General features: G+C 41.4%; 1 protein-coding gene across 3 annotated transcripts in view; it reads right to left on the bottom strand.

Moving 5' to 3' along the window:
* Positions 1-7,354: 7,354 nt before the first annotated feature.
* ABCA4 (ATP binding cassette subfamily A member 4) overlaps positions 7,355-23,300 on the bottom strand; it is a 181,307-nt gene continuing 165,361 nt past the window's right edge. For all 3 annotated transcript variants that reach the window (XM_063428353.1, XM_063428352.1, XM_063428354.1), the window contains 6 exons: positions 12,566-12,707; positions 11,005-11,139; positions 10,550-10,653; positions 9,854-9,946; positions 8,643-8,892; positions 7,355-7,648 (listed from right to left, as the gene is read on the bottom strand). In XM_063428353.1, coding sequence (XP_063284423.1) covers positions 7,532-7,648; positions 8,643-8,892; positions 9,854-9,946; positions 10,550-10,653; positions 11,005-11,139; positions 12,566-12,707 — 841 coding nt within the window. In that variant the 3' untranslated portion in view covers positions 7,355-7,531. The remainder of the gene's footprint in view (positions 7,649-8,642; positions 8,893-9,853; positions 9,947-10,549; positions 10,654-11,004; positions 11,140-12,565; positions 12,708-23,300) is intronic.

Below are 23,300 nucleotides of genomic sequence, written 5' to 3'. Positions count from 1 at the left end.
GCGGCTGTGTAGATTATACATAAAGTTTATTTGCATTCCAGCTTGGTGGCGCATGCGCACACCGACCAGCCGCACGTCATTACGTATGACGGTGCGTAAGGCACGGTCTGCGCATGCGCGATCAATGGAAGACGGCCGGACCGGCGGATTTAAAAGAAGATGAGGACCAGCAAGAAACTAGCAAGCTCCTGAGGAAGTAGACATCGACGAAACGCGTTGAGCAGAGCATTGATCATTAAGTATCTATAAGAGCCCTGTTGTCTTGGTATAGCAGTCTTTTTTCTACATGTACTTATTTTGGTATTTATCTGATATAGCAAGTGTGTGCACTGTGCTGTTTTCAGTTTGTGGAGCAGTACTTTTTGCATCTTGCACCCTTGCACTATTGCACTGTAGCACTTTACATTATTAAGTTACTTGTATGTTTATAGCTGCTATCCTTAGGGGGTCTTAGTCAATTTGGCTGCGTACTTATCTATTTTTTATTGTGCATATTGCACTATTAATATTTATTTCTGTTCTCAATAAAGTGGACTTTGTATTCCCACCTATTGCCTTTTATTTATGGGAATCTCCTATAAAATATATTTATAGTGGTTTGTGGCGCCCTGTTGTCTGAAGTAGTGTTCAGACATTGTGTTGACTGTTTATATTACAATTGCTTGCTTTATTAGTTAACCTTTTCAGGACCGCGGACGGTTCAGGACCGTCAGCGGTAAAACGTGCGTTTGGACCGCTGACGGTCCTGAACCGTCATAGCGGAAAACGGGCTGCAGGAAGCGATCAAAGATCGCTCTTGCCAGTACAATGTTGTAACTATCTGCCAGACATCCCAGGCAGATAGTAACAGCCAATTACGGTGTGTGAGCGATCCGCGATCGCTCACAATTGGCTGCTGTCAAAGTGAGTGTTACAAACACTCACTTTGACAGTGATCTCTGCCCCTCTCTCCTCTGTAGCGTTTTGTGAGGCGAGAGAGACAGAGATCGTGATAGTTTGTTGCAGCAGAGTGTTCCAGAGAGTTGTAAAAAGTATCAGCAGTGAATTAAAAATCCATTTTAACCCCTTCCCTGCCAGATCTGTTTCAGCAGTGCATTTGTACTGTCTGTCTTTTTTTTTTGCCCTTAAAGGGTTAAATTTGTTTTAAAAATATTTGTCTTAGTCTGTCGTAGTCTGTCGTAGTCTGTCGTAGTCAGTCAGTTTCCTTCCCCCAAATCTCCATTAGATTTTTGTGACAGGAGTTAGTTTAGGGATTGCTGTTTAGTCTGTTTTAGTAAAAAAAAAAAAAAAAAAAAAAGTATAAAAAAAAATGTGTGTGTTTGTAATTTGTTTTAGTCGTGTGTAAAACATGCAGCGTATGTATAACTTGCAGGAGGCATATGCCTTCTTGGCGTCAGACTCTGACGCCACTGACACTGCGTCAGATTTTGACCCAGGTCAGTTTTCTGACATGTCTAGTCAAGACGACATGTCATCTGTGTGTGAGCCGGCTGAAGAAAGAAGCTGTGCTTCCTCTGCTATGCCAAATGTGGAGGAGGACTGGGTACCTCCACAGTTAGCCGAGCCCAACGTCCCCCCTTTTAGTGCCAACGCAGGCATTAATGTTAATGTGGATGGCTTCTCCCCAATGCAGTATGTAGAACTATTTTTAGGGGATACCATCTGGGAGGAGATTGCTTCCCAGACTAACTTGTATGCTACCCAATTTATTGACAACAATCCAGGTAGCTATACAGCCAGGGAGCATGACTGGCATCCCACAGATGTCCCAGAGCTTAAAAAATTCTGGGCTCTTACAATGCTCATGGGGATTATAAAAAAGCCATCGATTCGCTCATACTGGAGCACCAACCCAATAATGTCGAGTCCAGTATTCTCCCAAACCATGCCTAGAGCCAGATACGAGTTACTGCTGAGATTTTTACATTTCAGTGACAATACCCTCTGTCACCCTAGAGATCACCCCCAATACGATAGGCTTTATAAAATACGCCCACTGCTAGACCATTTTCAGGACAAATTTTCGGATATTTATACCCCCCAACAAAATTTATCCATAGATGAATCTCTAATGAAATACAAAGGGAGATTAGGGTTCAGACAATACATCCCCTCAAAGCGCTCTAGGTATGGCATTAAACTGTACAAACTGTGTGAGAGCGAAAGCGGATACACATTTGCCTTTCGTGTATATGAGGGGAAAGATGGTAAACTGGACCCTCCTGACTGTCCTGACTCCCTGGGGACAAGTGGGAAACTTGTATGGGACCTACTAAACCCCTTGTTTAATAAAGGTTACCACCTTTATGTGGATAATTTTTATAGTAGTGTCCGTCTATTTAAAACACTTTATGCTTTACAGACACTGGCCTGCGGCACTGCCAGAAAAAATTCCAAAGACTTCCCACGATCTCTCATAGATGCAAAATTAAAAAAAGGTGAATGTAAAGCACTTCGGAAAGCTGAGGTGCTTGCACTAAAATTTAGGGACAGGAAGGATGTCCACATGCTCACCACCATCCATGACGAACGCATGTCCGACGTCTCTGTCCGGGGCAGAGTAGAGTCCAAACCGGTTTGCATCAGGGCGTATAATAAGTACATGGGTGGTGTTGATTTGGCTGATCAGCTGATGCAGCCGTATCTTATTTTACGAAAAACCAAAGCATGGTATAAAAAGGTGGCTATATATCTGATGCAAATAGCAACCCACAACTCATTTTTACTTTTTAAAAAAAATAATCCAGGGAAAATCACCTTTCTCCAATTTCAATTGAAAATAATTTCTTTAACAATTTATGGAGATGGACAAGTTCCAACAACGGTGCAAGCTGAGTCCAGACATTTTATTTTTAAGTTACCGCCAACTGCTAGAAAACCCCCCCCCCAGAAACGTTGCCGGGTCTGTTTTAAAAACGGGAAAAGGACAGACACCCCTTTTCACTGTCCTGATTGTCCTTCGAAACCAGAACTCTGTGTAGGAACATGTTTCAAGCTGTACCACACAGAACAGTTGTAAGAAGTGTTCCTGAATTTTTATTTTATTTTCTGTTTCTTTGGAAAGCAGCCATTTTTTTGTTAGTCAGTTTCCTTCCCCCAAATCTCCATTTAGATTCTATTTGCAGGAGTCAGTTTAAAGATTGCTGCTAAATGTACATTTGCTACCTGCACATTTGGCCTAACAAGTTTTCTGGCAGTAACACATAACCAGCTGTCCAAAACCAGATGACGTGTGCATAAAAACCAGAATAAAGAAAATACCACTACACTTTCTTTGGGGGGCAAAATGGTTGGGGGAAAGAAGTCAAAACACCCCATCCTCTATAACATTTGATGTCTACTTTATAAAAATATATACTATACATATTGGCATGATGGTAACATTAACTGGGGGGTACAAAAATATGTCAAACTGAAGATAGACCAAGCATACCTATATATCAAGTTGAAAAACTGACATGTACAAGTTCTGATTGTTGCCTTTTGGCCCCCAAACAACCCGGCAACCATATACATGGGGGGTATCACTGTACTCAAGAGATGTTGCTGAACATATTGGGCAGTGTTTGGCAGTGACACATAACAGGATCTGTTAATTCATGCCTAAAGTACAATGTGTGTGACAAAGAAACAAAAAAAGATTACTATCCAAAAGTTTGACAAAGGCTGGTGGTAGAATTCAGTGCATGAAAAGTGTTAAAATACCACAATTTAAAATGCCCTGGGTTGTCTACTTTTCAAAAATATATGGTTTGATGGGGGTAAAATACATTGGCTCAAATGGGACATGGGCGCAGGTTGATTACATGTCAAAATTCCAAGTTGGGAAACTGATAAGCGCACCTGCCAAACGTGGCCTTTTAGCCCCCAAAGAACCCAACAAGCCTATACATGGGGGGTATCACTGTATTCAGGAGATCTTGCTGAACACATATTGGGGTGTTGTTTGGCAGTGACACATAACAGGATCTGATAATTCATGCCTAAAGTACAAGGTGTGTGAAAAAAACTGAAAAAAAATTACTAACTCAATGTTTGACAAAGCCTGGTGGTAGAATTAGTGCATGGAAAGTGTAAAAATTCAACCATGTGAAATAACCTAGGGTGTCTACTTTTCAAAAATATATGGTTTGATGGGGGTAAAATACATTGGCCGGCTTCAAAAATGTCCCAAATAGGACATGCATGCAGGTTGACTACATGTCAAAATTCCGAGCTGGGAAACTAATATGCGCACCTGCAAAATGTGGCCTTTTAGCCCCCAAACAACCCAAAACACCTATACATGGGGGGTATCCCTGTACTCGGGAGATGTTGCTGAACACATATTGGGGTGTTGTTTGGTAGTGACACCTAACAAAATCTGTGAATTTATACCTGAATTGCAATTTATGTGAAAAAAATAAAAAAAATAAACTACCTATGCAAAGTTTGACAAAGGTTTATGGTAAAATGGCTGCATAGAAAGTATCAAAATATTCTTAGATGAATACCCTGGGTTATCTAGTTTAAGAAAAATATATACATGTGGGGTGTTTTTTGGAGATTTATGACATAACAGTGTTACAATGTCACTATTGATACATTTGAAAAATGTAAATTTTGAAACCGCAATTTCCTACTTGTACTTATAGCCCTATAACTTGCAAATAAAAGCAAAAAAACACATAAACATTGGGTGTTTTTAAACTAAGGACAAAATGTTTAATCTATTTAGCAGTTTGTTTCATTCGATTTTGTAGATCAGTAAAATATTTTTTAAGTAGAAGTCAAAAAACACGTTTTTTTGGTTTTTTTTCACCATATTTTACTATTTTTTTTAAAGTAAATGATATGAAATGATACAAATAATGGTATGTAAAGAAAGCCCTTCTTGTCCTGAAAAAAACAATATATAACTTGTATGGGAACAGTAAATGAGAGAGCGGAAAATTACAGCTAAACACAAACACCACAAAAGTGTTAAAATAGCTCTGGTCCTTAACGTACAAACATCGCAAAAACAGTCCGGTCCTGAAGGGGTTAATGCCTGTTTATGTATATGTTTATGTTCACAATGATTCTGATGCTAACACACCCCAACGGCCACTGATGAGGTTCACTTTGGCCTGACAACCGAGAGCCCAAAATCTCTTTTCCCCCCGCCTTTGCACCCTCGGACGATCCCAAAACCACTTAAGCTACACCCAGATGCGTAAAATTCATAAGACCCAGAATACTACCCAGGTGTCGATGACGCACCAACCCCGATACAAGCGTTCAGAAACCCACGCAGTCTCCAGCCTCCACGCTATGCTATCCCTTATCCCCTGACATAGACCTCCGCACATACATCCCGTAGCCCACACTCCTAAAAACCAACCACAAGAGTTAGAGATATACAAATTAAGGAGCATAACGATGCCCATACTGAGGCCACCACCCAGCCGGCATAGGAGACGCAGGACCAAACGCTCCCATAGCCCTGACAGTCCATTCCACTCAGTGCACGCTAGTGCCTAAGCCATTTTATCATGCACAACCTTATAGAACCCTTTTTGACAACTAATGTTATACAAGTCACTCATGCTGCCAAGCAGTCGTAAAATACTAGCCCCTGGCTCCTCAGCCCAGCTTAAGCTTTTTGTCCAACATATACGTCGTTACCACAGCGGCTGATTTACATAACACAGACATGTTTTTACGTAAATGTTATGTTCATTCCAAAAAACTAAAATGTGCAACTTAATCTTGTCACTATACTGTAAATGTTAATAAGCCTGTCCTGCTATCGTGGCACCTCAGGCCTGTTTGTACACCCTATTGCACGAAAAAATAAAGAATTAAAAAAAAAAAGAAGTTGTCCTAAACTTAGCAATTTCTGCAATGGTTTCCGACAATTACTTATTGAAGAACTCTTTCCCTGTCATATTAAACCATACTGAAGAGATTTTGAAGGAGAGAAAAGCTAGTAATAAATCGATATAACTATTTTTGATTTGTTGAATGATTTACAAAAATAAATAAATCATTCTGTAAGGAATGATGCTTGATAAATAAATAACAGAACCATATATCCAGAAAATATTTTATTAAGTTAAGCATAAACATGTAGTTAAAAGAACTAGATAAAATGAATAACCCTATTTGGTGCACAAATACCTGCAGGGCATCAATATCGACAGCATACAATATTTTACCCCTATGTGTGTGGCAAGGTGCAGTTCAGCGAAGTAAACCGATATAATCTATACCCTGAGATAGTGTAATTGACAGAAAATGTATAGATTAACAGATGCTTTTACGCAAAAATTGCTTCCAGGTTTGAGTAGTGGGAAGCACGTACGTGTGTGTGTGTGTGCTCCCACAATGCATAGCAAATTCACAATGCCAAGTGATCAGATGTGTAATAGAAAACCCACACACAAACTTAAAATGTATCCATATTGGTAGCAAAGTATACAGACTTTTATTCTAATATTAAGATTAATAATATGATTATAGGGTCACAGAATCCTTATTTGGATACCAGCACATCAGTGATAACTGGATATAAATCTAAGCATGTTTTTGGGAAATCTGAGGGGCTTGGGTGTAGTACTGACAAATAAAATGCAGAATCATTGGGATCAGGAGCGCGTATGGGTAATATATTACTCTCATCAGGCTTTATTCAATTTGAAATTAACCAGATCTGGAAATACACTGTTGTTGTATAGATCTAAATTAACAATACTAGAGACTAAAGTCACTGAGGTAGTTGACAGTATGTCCTATATAAAGAACAGATATGTACAATGTAAAGCCCTTTTCATATTACATGGCAACACATGCCTTAGTGTATATCTTGGTATAAATTATTTTTTTTTTGTGCATGCTGCCGTCTGGATCACTGCTCTGTTTTTGGTTGATGATCTAACCAGGAACATATTAAATTAAAATATATGGCCCTATTTCATTAGTTTAAAGCTTGAGGTTACTTAACATAACAGTTTTCAAATCTACATGGAGCATATAAGGCTGGATTTATTAAATAGAAATATCTTAACCATGATTACATTTTGGAACCAAATGTTGCTAAATATTTTTTTGTAAATTTAAAGCCCTTTCCTATCTTCTAAAAGAGGACCTATATGTCATTGTCATTTACATAGTACACATGATATGTCACATTTCAGTGGAAGCATACAGTAACTGTATATGCTGATATCAACACCAGGAAACTATTTTCAAAATTGATTGCTATATTAAAATAACCATTTCTGTTGCATCATTGCGGACACCCAGTGTATGCTGGGAGTGCTGTTCTAAAGTCATGCTGTAAGACCCTGTTATAGCATATTCCCCCCCCCCCCCACCCCCCCCCCCCCCCAAAGCAGTATTGTGAATACATTTCTGGAGCATTATAGAGTTCTTGGCTATTACGCATTTCACCAACATTGCAGAACCCTGGCACTCACTTAGCCATCTAAAAATATATATGTAGTCAAGTTTTTGTTGACCGTTAAGCTTGGTTTACAGACGCTTTTTAGATAGTGCTTTAGTTTTTCTGCTACTCTTTTGATGGTGGAAGAGGGGCGACCTTTGGTTGCCGAATGGCCCCAGCAGCTCGAGGATGTAAACGGATGTCCTCATCTTCCGTCTGTTGTTTAGCAAAGTTGACAAACACCTGAAAGAGAGTAATAGTTGGCTATCACTAAATTAAAATGAAATTATATTGATTACAATTGTAGTTTAGTTGGTGACCTTTTAGATCATATGCACTAAACACGTGACAACGTAAGTAAATTGTTTATTTTGCTCTGGGTGGAGGAATTATGTTGGAAATCTGTTTATATTATAACTGCAATTAATGACAGAATTTGGAAAGTCAGATTTATTTTCTGAAAGCAAGGGGCAATGTCACTGTCTCTTCACATGACTTGTTTTCTACCATGTTCCAAATAAACCAGGCATGCACTGGATTAGACCTTCAGTTGTTGTCCAGATGGAGATGTGCTCAATGGCTATGAAGGCTGCCAATGCCAGCTTTAAAGGGACACTATAGGCACCAAAACAGCTTTAAGTTAATGAAGCAGTTTTGATGAACAGATCATGCCCCTGCAGTCTCACTACTCAATTCTCTGAAGTTTAGGAGTTAATATACTTTGTTTGTACAGCCCATGTCACATCTCCCTGCATGTGAGTTGCATAGCCATCCTAAACACTTCCTGTAAAGGGAGATCTAACGTTTACACTTCCTTTATAGCATAGTCTGTTTTAATCTAGATTTTCTTCTCTCCTGCTCTGTTAACAGCCTTCCAGACCTTGCAGGAACCTCCTCTGTGTGATTAAAGTTCAATTTATTTTCAGAGCATGGTTCAAAACTTCTAAAGCAAGTTAACATCTGATTTGAAAATTCCAAAACAAAAAAAAAACAGTTAATGCAGGTGATGTGTGACTAGGGCTACATAAACAGAAACAAACATGTATTAAATCTTAAATGGCAGAGAATTGAGCAGTGAAACTGCAGGGATATGATCTATACACCAAAACTGCTTCATAAACCATTTGAGAACTTGGGATTAAAGGGACATCACTCATTACAACGAGGTCTTTCTGGAGGCCTTGTTGGAACATAAATTGGCTACTTCTGCATTGAACCAGCTATGGCTTTGGCGTACCTGATCTAACGTAGTCTGTGACACAGAGTATTCCTCAATGTTGAGACTGTCTTTGTTGGATATGAGTAGCTGAAATATCCTGGCAAGTGAGGAAGATGAGATTTGGTATTGCAGCATGTTGTAATGTTTCTCTCTTTGTAAACTGCCAGGGAAGTTTGTCTCTATAAACTTCTCTGCGGGCCCTGGATCTGGAGCTGCACCAAGCTTGTGGGCTCTTATTTTCATGGTGACAATGTAACCATCCCCAAATCTGCAAAAAAAAAACATCAAGAGAATTTAGAACCAGAACATGTTCTAAACAAGTTAACATGGGGATACGGTATTGTCCCCCTCAGCCCCCACCCATGGGCAGAAGCTCTAACATTAACCAAGGGGACACTAAAATGTCCCACCAGCCACTGTCCACCCCCACAGGCTTTGGGTGGGAGGGTATTCAACAATGACCGTTTATTGATCGGTTGCAAAAAGTAAATTAATGATAATGTGTGAATGAGCATCCTACCAAGTGCATTCTGTCCAGCTTTTTGTAAGAATAAATAAGTAATAATCAGTGCTTTGTAAATGTCCAAATTCAATAGTTTATATGGGATTCAGACGCAAAGAGCATGGATTTACACTTTACACTGAGTGCACCAAACTTAATGGTGGCTTTCGTAAATGTGAGAATTGCCAGGTTATGTCTGAATTTGAATATTTTCAGTGAATTTTGTCCATCCAGAAAACCTTTGGCGTTTAGTAAATAGTCCCAGTTGTCTGGAAAGGAACCCTATTTCTACAAAAATTAATCATGTGAACATGCCTGTGTTTTTCACCTTTGTGGATAGAGTGCTGTTGGGTCCCTAGTGAGTCAAATGTTACAGAGCTCTATGTAATGGCTATTGATGAGCTCTGCAGTGAGAGTGATCATATCACTGCTCTCAATGTGTACAATGCAGCATGCAATGCAATTCACAGAAAAGCAATAACAGAGCTCTTCTGTTCCTCTAACAGGACACAAGAGGATAAATAGATTGTAGGGGTTCGAATCTCTGTGGGTCTGGCTACAGCTGCATCTCTTGTGCAGAATTGCCTTGGCATAACAAAAACATCATCATGGTACCTGACATACTGTATATCTTCTTTGACATTTTTAAAACTAAATTACTTTGTCTAATGCACTAATTAGTTGAGTAGAACATAAACACACAGAAATAAGACTCAATTTTCCTTACTTAAACTTGAGATGCTGAATCGTGCCAAGGCATTTAAAGGATCCCTTCACCATTATGGCGAGACGAGTGCAGAGTGCTTCACATTCTTCCATGCTAAAAGCAAAGTAACAAAATGGCACTAAATCTTCTGTTATACATTAAAAAAAAATATATATAATTACTTTTTAGTACTATTAACACACTGTGGGATATATCGATGTATAGTTTTTACCACAGCAAAAGATATATTGTGTATAAGCTCATCAAACAATACAGCTAACCCAATGCAATATACAAGATGGCGGCTCCTTTAAGCCATGCTACATTGTGTCACTGTTTTAAAGGTGAACTGTTTAATGTTTGATAGGACCTTTGACAAAGAATGTGCACTGTATAGACTTCGTACCTAAGAAAACAGTCACAGTACTGGAGGAGGTGTCATGGGAGATGCTATGGGCAGACACAACAGCAACAATTAATTTGTCTTCTAGACAATTTCCAGAAAAGCGTACATAAAAGCTTAGGGAAGCATTTTTTTCCCCTGTCCTTTCCATAAGGCTAGAAGCATTTTATGCCTTACCATATATTAAAAAAAAATCCATCTTACCATAGTAACACAGCAAAATTGTCCTACAACCTCCCTAGATACCATTACAATGCACAACTGCACTGTCAGCCTATAGATTAGATCAATAAAAGCATTTACTTTATCATTACCTGTGCGAAGTCAATACTACCGCTCTGCCTTCTTTAATAATTCCCACTATGGAATTCCACAAGAAACGACGTGAGTGAGGATCCATCCCTGTAGTGGGCTCATCCTAAATATGTGCAGTGAAGCGTATTACATGATCAAAAAATTGAGCAGTTTACCGTAAAACTTTTATATAATAATAATTAAAAAAAAAAAAGTTATATATAAAAATTATACTATTACACCTTCTCTTTTGCCAGGTTTTAACAAATTCAAGAGGTTAACACCAAACACTTAGTCCATTGTATTTATTTAGTTTGACTGGCGGTAGAGTTAGATTAAGATTGTGCTTGATATGCACATTTTCAGAATTTTCTTATTGCAGATGCATATTGACTATTACTTTACTCTAGCAACAACTACATGCTGGAGTGATTTGCATGTTAGAATATAGGGGTGGCCACTGCCAAGTACCTACCAGCAAAACTACTGGAGGACATGCAATCAGTGCTATTGCAGTAGAAAGCTTTCGCTTGTTTCCACCACTGTATGTGCCGGCTGGCATGTCTGCATAGTTGTTAAGACCCAGTTTTTCGATTCCCCACTCAGCAACCTGCATAAAATAGTAATTGTGTAAGCCAATAGAAAATCTTTAAAGTAAAAAAATACATGTAACCATTATCTGACAGTAAAATAAAGACAAAAAAAAAAAAGTCCTGGTGATCATGCATGTGAGAAGCAGACAATAGCTACATATCACACAACTTAATTCAAAAACAATTGCTACAATTGGTAAATTTATGTATAAGAAAATTAGTTTTAAATAAGTCCAAAGATATGTCTAACTGGGAGAGAGACTGCGCCTTCACTGCCCCTTTAGAGATTTGGAACAGTGCATGACGGCTCACGAGAGCCTCCATGCACTGTATCAGTCTGCACGAGCAAAGATGGCATATGGTTCCTACATGGCTTGTATCATTTTGCCCTGATCCAGAGAACTACTGCTGGTGATGCCAAAACCACCTGGGTATATATGGTGGGAATGTCCGAGTTTGGCTTCTATTAAAAGATGTATAGAACTACAGCTGACAGGTCTCTTCTAATTAGCATATAAATTAACGCCACAAGTATTTTTATTCCTTATCGATTTACCTGTCAGAGGCAGACATAATACATATCTATGCATTACTATCTTTTCAGCAACAAAAATGTGTTTAGCCAGACATTGGAGAACAACTTCTATTCCATCATGGACTGAAATAAAAACTCAAATCTTCAGAGAGAGGCAGATAGACTTTTTTCAATAGAGAAGCTAAGACTTTAGGTACATATAATAAAATTTGGGATGCATGGATTCAACATTACATAACTTATCATTCTGTGAATTGACTTAACCTCATGAAACTTCTGTTCCCTTGTATAATAACTATCCACTTAATTGCTTATAAGTGGATAATAACTTTCTGACTATATAATGGTCAAATCATCTTTCTTCTTTTATTGTTTCTCGAGATGGGTCCAGAATCTGTCCGAATTTATATGTTACATGTAAAATTATAAATATTATCTACTACTAGTACAAGACTGTTTAAATATATATCTGAACAATTTTTTTCGATGAACATTTGATATATATGATATAGTATGTATGTCTTGTTCTATACATATAATATAAAAAGAAGCCACAAGGTCACCAAAGCAGTGTAATACAGCAATAAATCCACACTGAACTGATTTATTGGGAGAATGTTACAGCGTTTTCTGTTTTTCATGTTATCTATTGATTTGGTGAAACTAGTGATTATTTTTGCACCCTCTCACGTCTCACTATACATTTTTTTGAATTTCAGGATACTACATTATAGTTTTAAAACACCACAGAAATAAGTATGGACAAACCTGCTCAGATTTGACCAGATGGTTTGGTTTACACGTTTTTTTTTTTTTTTATGACAACAAATTACTTGTCTTTCTAATTGTCTCTTGGTCATGTCTGACAAAGTAGATTAACAATCGGACAAAATGCTTAACAATTTTACCATCTCAACTTCCTCCTCAGGAACGCCTCTCAAACGCCCATACAACTGCAAGTGTTCACGGCCAGTCAAAAGTTCATCAATGGCATCAAATTGAGGGCAGTAACCTGTGTTCTGATGTACATCACCAATCTCGTGTAAAACACTGAAAGAAAATAAATAAGGGTATCTCATCACCTCTCTGTGAAATATAAATTATCCATTCATCAATACATGAGATTGTATGGAAAAAAACATTAAACATAACTTTTATTTATTTTGTCTGGCAGTGACTCTTCAACAGTTGAAATCAAGATGCATTTTCTCATCCATAATTTCTTTTGAAATAGAGTTTCTCAATCTTGCCAGCCATACAAGAGATAAGAAGAGGTCTACATGTGACTCCAGGTGTGACATTTGCATTTGGAATTTATTAGTTTCGTCTCAACAAAATAAATAAAGAAATTCTAATGCTAGTTAATCGGAGTATCCATTTATTTTAATTTTTTTAAAGAGTGGGCCAGATGTAGCTCATGTCAGGTAATATGGTGGTTTTGGGGAGCCATAACATGCTTGCTTCTTTGTTTTCATTATAAAGCGCATCAGATTAGCTCCTGCATGGAAATATCCTCTAAATAAGATGACTGTTTCATGTGTAATTTGCCAAGATGGTACTACTGCTGAGATATGAGGCCTCTGCTCAGTGATGTAGCGAGGGCCCTGGTGCAAGAAATCTTTTGGGCCCACCTCTAGCACAAGGGTGGCCAATAGGTAGATCCCCATCTGTTGTACAACTCCCACAATGCAAGCTGGGGATCGACCATTTGCCCATCATTGCAGGGCTGTATTTGTGAGCAGTGATTGTGCATTTAAATGTAAGCCTGTTTTTGTATAGAGTACGTGTGTGCATCTAGGTTTAGATTTGTACTGTTGCAGGGGTCAAGTCCTGGGTAAAAAAGTGCAGGAACTCACCCAAGATCCACTCCCCGCCCCCCGCCCCCCTCACCCCCCAAAAAATGATACGCTTGTATGCAGGGGCTGAGTAAGGGCACGGGGCTGAAGAGGGGGACAGGAGTTGAGGAAGAGGGACAGGAGCTTAGGAGGGGGAGGGGGGGCATGGGCTGAGGAAGGGGACATGGGCTGAGGTAAGGGATAGGGGCTGAGGTAAGGGACAGGAGCTGAGGTAAGGGACAGGAGCGGAGGAAAGGGACAGGAGCGGAGGAAAGGGACAGGAGCGGAGGAAAGGGACAGGAGCGGAGGAAAGGGACAGGAGCGGAGGAAAGGGACAGGAGCTGAGGAAAGGGACAGGGGCTGAGGAGGGGGACAGGGGCTGAGGAGGGGGACAGGGGCTGAGGAGGGGGACAGAGGCTGAGGAGGGGGACAGGGACTGAGGAGGGGGACAGGGACTGAGGAGGGGGACAGGGACTGAGGAGGGAGACAGGGACTGAGGAGGGGGGGCAGGGTCTTAAATAGGGGGACAGGGCCTGAGGAGGGAGACAGGGCCTGAGGAGGGGGACAGGGCCTGAGGAGGGGGACAGGGTCTGAGGAGGGGGACAGGGACTGGGGAAAGGGACAAAAAAAACAAAAAAAAAACTAAAGTGCCTTCCCCCCTCCCTGAGGCTTACCTTGGGCCAGGAGGGGTGGGACAGGATCTGGAACCTGCAGCCTGCAGTCAGTGGAGTAAGCCGGCCTCTCCTGATGATGTCAGGAGGAGGGGGCGTGGCTTCCTCTGCTCCCCAGCGGTCCTGTGAGAAGAGCAGAGAACGTCACGCCCCCTCCTACTGACATCATCAGGAGAGGCCGGACGACTCCACTGACTGCAGGGGGAGAGGGGAGTTTAAAAATCCGAGTCCCCAGTCACAGGCAGGGGATTCGGATTTGTGCTCCCCCTGCTCTGGCAGACGCTTGTGCCAGCCCTGGGTCCTGCAGGACTAGTAATGGGAACGGCGTTCCTGCTGTGGAAAAAGTGCAGGAACGCCGTTCCCACGCGTTCCTGCAGGACTCGAGCCCTGTACTGTTGTATTAGAATGCAGTTGTGTACTTGTGTGTAGTGTTTGTATTTGATCGCAGGGATGTTTGCGTATGTATTATTGGCTTTAAAATGTGGGTGTACATTTATGTGTAGTATTGGTGTCTGAATTAAAGAATGTGTTTGTATATATTTTTTGGCATCTGAACGCAGGGGTGTGTTTACATCCCAGCAAATGGAAACATTACATGCATTCACATGTACACTGCTGCATACATACTTATACAGATAAACTGACATACACACATATAAAGACACTGATATGTACACACACCTTGATACACACAGAAATGTCAATTTTCAGGCATCCTCCTGTTAACAAATCTTGTGTGCAGGAGGGTGGATTTCCTGGGGTTCTGCTGCTGGGTGAGACTGATGGGAGTGTAGGGTTGGAGCAGTCTCTCTGTCCTTGTTCTACACTGCCTTGCTGTCTGTGCTCACTTCCTCCCAACGCTGCTGATACTACAGAGGCCCATTGGTGCTGGTCCGGCCCCTTCTCAGCAGTGCCCATCATGTGGTCCTAAGTGCATGGGCCACCCAATGCCCCCCCCCCCCCAGCATACGGACCCAAGTGCAGCTGCACCGGTGGTAGTTCCACCACTGCCTGTGCTTTCAGTACTGTTTTTTTGTCACTTTAGTGTGTGTGTGTGTGTGTGTGTGTATATATATATATATATATATATATATATATATAAGTTTGAGGAGCCTACATGTTATATGATATAGTTCTTAAAGGAGGACTTTCACTTTTGAAGTATTTTTTATCTTCTATATTTCACAAATAAGTGTAAATTAAGTGTAGAAATCCACAATGCTTGCCTTTTTACCTTTTATCCTGGATGGCTTTCAATTATTGGCAATCAACAAAAGAAAGGAGGGAAAACAGTGTTTCTGTTTCTTGTCCTACAATGCAATACAATGACTTGCCAGGTCTCATCTAGTTTGTGATACCATTTGCTAAATGTTGAATATGCATTTAAAATAAAATGGAGCATCACATGAAAAAAGTTCATATAGGTTACACGTGTTTTTATTTTTATATTTTTTTCCCATGGGAAATACTGTTCCCCTTTAAAATAAATACATACCTAAAACATAGTCAATAGAATCATTAGGCACACACTGCAATGCATTTAAAATACACCAAGTGGACAAAACCCATATATCTGAGCAATAGAAAATACTATTGGGTCAAGGTAACGTTGGACCTGTGCTCACAAGGATTGCCTAGGCAGCACACTATTTTCCACATCCACATCTCTCGTATTAAAAACATGTTTTCAAGATGACATGAATAATAGGACATTAATCCTTTAAGGACCAAGGACGTACTATGTACGTCCGACAAAAAACGGTCCTAGTATGTCCCCGCAGTCCTTCTTACTTACCCGAACACTGGCGTTCCCCCGCCCGCAAACTGTGGACCCAGGGCCGGATTAACATAGGGGCTGATGGAGCTGCAGCTCCAGGCCCATGGAATAGGCCCATTTAAAAAAAAAAAAAAAAAAAAAAAAAAAAAAAATTTTTTTTTTTTTTTACACACTACGCTTAGGTTTTCCTCCTGACTGGTATTTTAAGGCACATCCTGTATTTGAGGCTGCCTGGCCGTGCTGGTATTGCAGTATTACCGGCAATACAAATGCAAATATGTTTCTCAGATTACTCTGCAATACCAGCACCGGCCAGTAGGTGTCACTGGTATGGAGAGAGGCAGGGATAGGAAGTTACAACATACCCCTCCCTGCCTCTCTCTACTCACTGATACACAGGGGAGCAGCTACACAGCACAGTCAGATAATTCAGACAGCAGCTCCCAGTCTGCAGAGACAGATTACAGCTCAGGGAAGTGAGAGATGAGGGGAAAGGCATCAGGGGGACATGGGGACACTGAGACCCTAGGGGAAACTGGGACACATGGGGACACTGAGACACTGTGAGACATGGGTATACAGACACATGGAGACATAGGTAGACACATTGGGACACATGTCTCCCAGTGTCCCCATGCCTCCCAGCCAGTGTCCCTAGTGTCTCAGTATCACCATGCCTCCCAGCCAGTGTCCCCATGGCTCCCATTGTCCCCATATGTCTGTGTCCACATGTCTCCCAGCTACTGCTCCATGTCTCCCAGTGTCCCCATATCTCAGTGTCCCCATGTCTCCCAGTGTCTGCCTACCATGTCTCTGTCCCTAGTGTCTGTGACCCTATTTCTCCCAGTGTCCCCATGTCTCAGTGTCCCCATGTCTGTATCCACAAGTGCCCCCATGTCTCCCAGTTTCCCCAAGTGTCTCAGTGCCCCCCCAAGTTGCAAAACAGGTATGCGCACCCTCCAAATATGGCCTTTTAGCCAAGTGTCTCAGTGTCCCTGTGTCTCTGTGTCCCCATCTATCCTAGTGACACGGGACACACTGAGACATGGGGACACTGGGAGTAATGGGGACACAGACACTGGGAGACTAGGGGACTGGGTGACATGGGGACACGGACACTGTGATGCATAGGGACACTGATGCCAAGCTGGCCTTCCAATTCTTTGGACAGACATACCCCCTTTTTGGGCATGTTCGCCCCTTCTGGCAGTTCTGGTCATGTGATTCGCATCAGTGGCCTACTCTTTTACCCCGCCCATTGGCTTCCTGCTTCACTGGACACTGCTGTTGGTATGGATTTACTTGAAAGATGAAAGCATAAATTAGATAAAGAGATTAGCATAGAGTATGTGTTTTTTTAAAGCTGCATCCTTTCAGTTTCCCTCCAACACCAACTCCATCAGATACCTGACGCTTGGGAGGTATGACTGTTTTAGTGTTTTTTGTCGATAAGATTCTGTAATTAGGCCCCATCATAATTGTCAGCACCAGGCCCACTGAGCTCTTAATCCGGCCCTGTGTGTACCTCCTGGTCTGGGGGGACTGTCTGACAGTCCCCCCTCGGCAAATTAGGCCCCCGCGGGCCATGTGATCGATCTGAAAGAGCTGTGACATGGCTTCAATAGGCGTCTATAGTGCTGCCTGCAGGGGGACTGCCTGAACTGACAGGCAGTCTCCCTGCATCTGTAAAATGAAATATATATATATATATATATGTGTTAATAAATAAAAATATAATTTTATATATATATATTTTTTTCATATATATACGTCATACGAAATGTATTATATATATATACACACACTTAGAGTAAAATTACTTTTAATTTATCTCCATTTCCAGTCCCCCAATTTTTCTGTAGAGAAGTAATATTGTGTTCAAACTGCAGATGATACAAAACTAGGTAAGATAATACAAACACCAACACATGACTTTCAATTCCCACTTCAATATCATATATAAAGTCAGATGAAAGAGAAGTGGACCCAGGAGTCCTGAGATACTTAAATTATCACTTTTGTTCAATTTGAAAAAAATTCCATTAATAGCTATTTTCTGCATTCTAGATGAATAATCTTTTTCTTAGATAGAACATTGGTTTAACCCCTTAAGGACCAAACTTATGGAATAAAAGGGAATCATGATATGTCACACATGTCATGTGTCCTTAAGGGGTTAAAGCTAATCCATCTGATTTTAGTGTGTAAACCTGCATTTTTTCTGGAACTGTATCAAATGCATGTAAAGGGGGCCCTATATATAAATCTCCAGGAAGAAACATTAGAAACACATGTTTGTAGCACAGTTTATCTGACCAAAAACCATGCAGGTGACACACACTGCTTTTGTATGTTAATAAAGGTGAGTCTGGCATTTTGTAAATGGACTCTGGGACAGTTTCAGACCCACAAATTGTTCATGGTCTGCGCAGGCCGGGAGCAAGGATTTTTCTGCCCATTTGCTCCACCCACTTATGCAGACTGACACACACTGATCTATGCACACCAACCCATGCAGACACACACACACACACACTGACCCATGCAGACTGATATACATAAACATACTGACTGAAGCAGATTAACACACATGCACTTATGCACTTCGGGGTAAAGATTGCACAAGCAACAAACACCCTAAATGGTAGTGAATTAGGGATAACACAGGAGAAAGATTTGGGAATTGTTATAGAGAACTGGCAGTTGCTAAGGCCAGTTAGGTGTTATCATGTAAAAATAGGGACATTAATTATCGGTATGAGAATATAATTTTGCCTCTTTATAAATCGCTGGTAAAACCACACCTTGAATATTCTGTGCAATTTTAGGCACCCGTTCTAAAGGATATTATGGCACTAAAAAAAGTGCAGATGCGAGCTACAAAATGTATCAAAGGAATGGAGCATGAAGCACTGCTGCAGCAGTAGATGTCTGGGAGGGGAGGCCTGGCCTTGCTGGCTGAGGTGGGTGCCTGTGATCTACTGGGCGCTAGTCAGCAACCATGTAAGTGCTCCCTAGCACCCAGTAACATGGCTGACAGCACACTTTACATAATTGGTCCAACATAGAGTGGCGGCCTAAATTTGCAGTGAAGCCACTGCCAGTGCCCCTCCTTAAGAAGCGCCCTAGGCAGCTGCCTAATTGGCCTATAGAAGACGTCAGCTGACAAGTTGTGCCTTTGAACAAAGAGGGCTACAAAATGGCTACCCTCAAAGAGCAAGAGTAAGCCATGAAAGAGTTAAGTTATTTATTTTCACTACAAAATAATATATAAAGTTTATATTACACTGAATATTTTATTTCCAGGAATGCTAAAAAAATTTTTTAAAAAATGTATTGAATCATGATCTAGTCTAGTCAGTATAATGTTAGCAGACAGTGACCAGGTTTTGATTGATCTTCGTAGGAAAAGTAGTTCACAGTGTTCAAGCGTTCTATCCCCCTTAAAACATAAACCCCTACTTCTTGCCTGTATTGCACTCTTATGCAATCCACCTTCACAGGGGGAAGATATTAACTTGGCTTTATTACACCCAGAGGTATAATAAGCTATATGCCAAGAAGGTATAAATCAATGAAGGTGCAGAGATTTCGCATTTAAAGCAACCCAATGACTTGGCCAAAAGCAACTATGTGCTTACTGTTGCTTAGTCGACAGTAAATTGTAAGATCAATCAGGTAGATAATGCTTCTAAATACATGATCATCCGAGTTAGAAAACCCAGTTTATATAGTGAGTGAGGTTGTTTGAGGATACAAAAAAATAGTTTGAAATTTCTCATTTTCTATCAATTGACCTAAATATAATTTGCTTTCTAATATTTTAGGGGAGGTCACATTTACAGTTTTAATAAAGTGTTCTAAAAGGAAGGATATGATGAGATTTCCTTTCATGTCAAAGTATGTCCAGGAGCATAGATATCATTATTAACTTACTCACACTGCTAATGGTTCTTTGTGTGAAGAGAGCATATTTTTTTCCCTTTAATTTTACAAAGTACAGAAATTGGAAAAGAAAATGACCCATTTATTAAATAACCATTCAGACAACTGTTCCGGTTAATTCTCGGTTGCTTAGCACAGTGGAGCTAAACTCAAGAGGCAATTGCCCTATAAAGACTTCTCATTGAGCTTCACTGGGAAGTCTGTGATTGGACAGCCACAAAAAGTGTGGGTGGGATTAGAAGGGGAGGACTTGTAAAACTGCAGACAAGACCTTTTTCTGCAGAGTTTCCCATGAAGCCTGCTCTAGAAGACTCCTGACACTCAGCAAAAGTCCAGGTAAGAGTGCAAACTATCAGGAAACATGGCCAGGGTACTGCTCACATTATAACTACTACAGTTAGCTGTAGTAATTAAAGGGACACTCCAGGCACCCAGACCACTTCTGCTCATTGGAGTGGTCTGGGTGCCAACTCCCACTACCCTTAACCCTGCAACTGTAATTATTGCAGTTTTTCATAAACTGCAATATTTACATTGCAGGGTTAACTCCACCTCTAGTGGCTGTCTATTAGACAGCCACTAGAGGTCACTTCCTTGTTTCTAGCACAGGTTTCCTGTGCTAGAGCGTCGCTGGACGTCCTCATGCTGTGTGAGGACCTCCAGCGTCGCTCAAAACCCCATAGGAAAGCATTGAAATGATTTTTCAATGCTTTCCTATGGGGAGACGTAATGCGCATGCGCGGCATTTCCGCGCATGCGCATTAGGTCTCCTCGGCCGGTGAGCGAGATTAGTCTCGCCCACCAGCCGACGTAATCACTAGGAGGAGCGTCGCGGAGGCGGAGACAGCGGGGAGGGACATCGCCGCTGTCCCAGGTAAGTGACTGAAGGGGTTTTTACCCCTTCAGTAACCGGGGATTGGTGGGTGGGAGGGAGAGGGACCCTCCAGTGCCAGAAAAACGGATCGTTTTTCTGGCACTGGAGTTTCCCTTTAAGATGCGTTGAGTAACCCTTTAAGGACACGAACACACAAGTAGCAAAAATAGTACTGTTTAACATCAATTTCCAACTTTCTCATTTATTACACCATCACATATTATATACTATAAAAAGTGACCAAGAGGAAATACTTTCTCTTAGATAGATAGGAAGGTAAAGGTTATGGTCTAAAGAAGGGTGTATATCCACTAAACCACTGGTAAAAACAACCCACACCCTGGATTACCCTGGATAAGTAAAACAAAAATGAAAAAAGCAAAAAGAAACCAATCAAATTGCTAAAACCAGGAGTAGATACCAACACCTAAAATATTTATGGTATATATGTATGCATAGATATCCTATATTAAATGAATTTACTTCTAGCAGAGATGGTGAGTCTGCTAAACAGTGAGTTTAAAATGAAATAGATATAATCATTAGTAGACAGATCAATGTCATGCAATCTAATACAGCATGAGTTAGTAGGGAAAAAAACTTAGACATAGACAAATGTATCTAAATGAATATACACTGTATCAGTGCGTGCAGGAAGTGTCGGCAATCTCAGGACCAGAAACATACAATCAGTCCAATAATGTCTTTTAACTGTATGTTCTTATATAGAATAGGCTGATATCCCTTCTATGAAAACAGCAGGGAAACTAGCCAATGTGAACTGAATGTACTCTAGTAGCAGACTAATATTTTAGTCAATAGTAGTACGGTACATGAAGGATAAAATATAATCAAATGCAGAGGAATAGCAAGCATGTAGAAGTGTGGGATTTACAAACGAAATTCAGGATTGATGAATTACATTTTTATTTAGTACGAAATCATACGTACGAAACAAAAATTTCACTGGTGCACATGTCTAATATACATTTAATTTCTTTTGTGCCTAATTTCTTCACATTATTTCCTCCTCTCCAATCTTTTTTTACCTCTTTCATGGCGCAAAAAAGTAAACCTACTGGTTCCTGATTGTGCATTAATTTAAAATGGTGGGAGACTCTATGTATTTCTACACCTTTTTTAATATTTTACGTGTCACTACAAGACAGACTGTAAGAACTTTTTATTCACATTTTATGTATTTTTATTAATCTGTTTATTGCACTTTAAGAAAAATAAAGCACTTTTTTTTTTCACAAACCTGGATCTGTGACCACTATCTAAGGTTGCAGCTTTCCACATACAATAAAGGGAATGGGACCCTATAAATCCCACCGGGCTGATATTTTTAGCCGAGATATTACTGGCTCCCCACTTGTGAGTGTACTTATATATACTTACCTATTAACACACTAGTGGGGCGGAGCCTGGACACAAAGCCGAACAGACGTACCTGGCATGAGCTCCTGTCAGGCGGGCAAAAAACGGGGCAAAAGTGGGGGCTATATGGCCCAAAGACCTTCCAGGGTGCACCACCAACTTCAGGGGTGCCCCGCTGAATCGAATGACACCACCCCGAGACCCATCAGAGACAGGAGTGCAAAGCTTCATATGCGGCCTACTGGGACTGGAGCTAGAAGGAGGCGGCAGCTCTCCTTGGCACCAAGACCCTTAAGCGATTTACCTACAGCCTACCTCCCTCCCCCCCCCGGACCGGTGGGGGATATCCCGGTCCCCGCTGGTCGAGCCGACCGAAAAGGAGAGCGGACACCCTAACCACACGGCACACAGGGACGAAGGACCTCCACAGCAAGACCAAAATGGCCGCCCAGCACAAACCCCATGAACAGAGCACCCACAGCAAGCTTTTCACGCTGCCCCAGGGGACGTTCGATCGGATCTGCAAAAGTTTCTGGGACATCCTGCACAGCCGAGGAGCAACTTACCGCCAAGCTGAAAAATGGGTGGCCGTCTGGATCCGGCCAGCGAAACTACGCAGCCAATACAGGCATCTCCCACGAGCCTCCAAGGCAGCCGTCCGGTAGCGCAGGTTCCAGCGGTCCTCAAGGCGGAAAAAGGTACCAAGTCTCACGGGCGCGAGCTCCCACAGGCAGCAGTACCAAAGCGAGGACACCACGCAAGTGACACCTAACAAGATCCCATCATACCAGAGCCTCAGCAGCCGGCACAGAATGACGCAACTGCCCGCTGCCCACACTGCAAAACCGGCGAACAAGCGATGGCGCACACCTCAGGGCAACCTCAGAGCAGGCCCACCGACTCTGCCTCAGACTGCTGACTCGCACAGGCGACACCCTTCACATCCACTGACCCTCTAACCCGGCCGAAATAAGTGTCAGTGTCACATGCTTCCGCGCTTTACAGCCAACGCTACAAAACCAGTGACTGTACCGCTGCAACTCTCACAGAGCTCTAGCGGAGCTGCCTCCCGACGCAGAGACACCATGCCCAGGGGCAACAAAGGTGGGACTATTCACGGCAGCAACTGGGACTTACCGAGTTTGGGCATAGGCTGAAGCA

Source organism: Pelobates fuscus, chromosome 7, assembly GCF_036172605.1.
Source record: "Pelobates fuscus isolate aPelFus1 chromosome 7, aPelFus1.pri, whole genome shotgun sequence".
NCBI classification, from domain to species: domain Eukaryota; kingdom Metazoa; phylum Chordata; class Amphibia; order Anura; family Pelobatidae; genus Pelobates; species Pelobates fuscus.
Note: the sequence above shows the minus strand (reverse complement) of the source record. Positions and strands in the feature narration are given on the sequence as shown.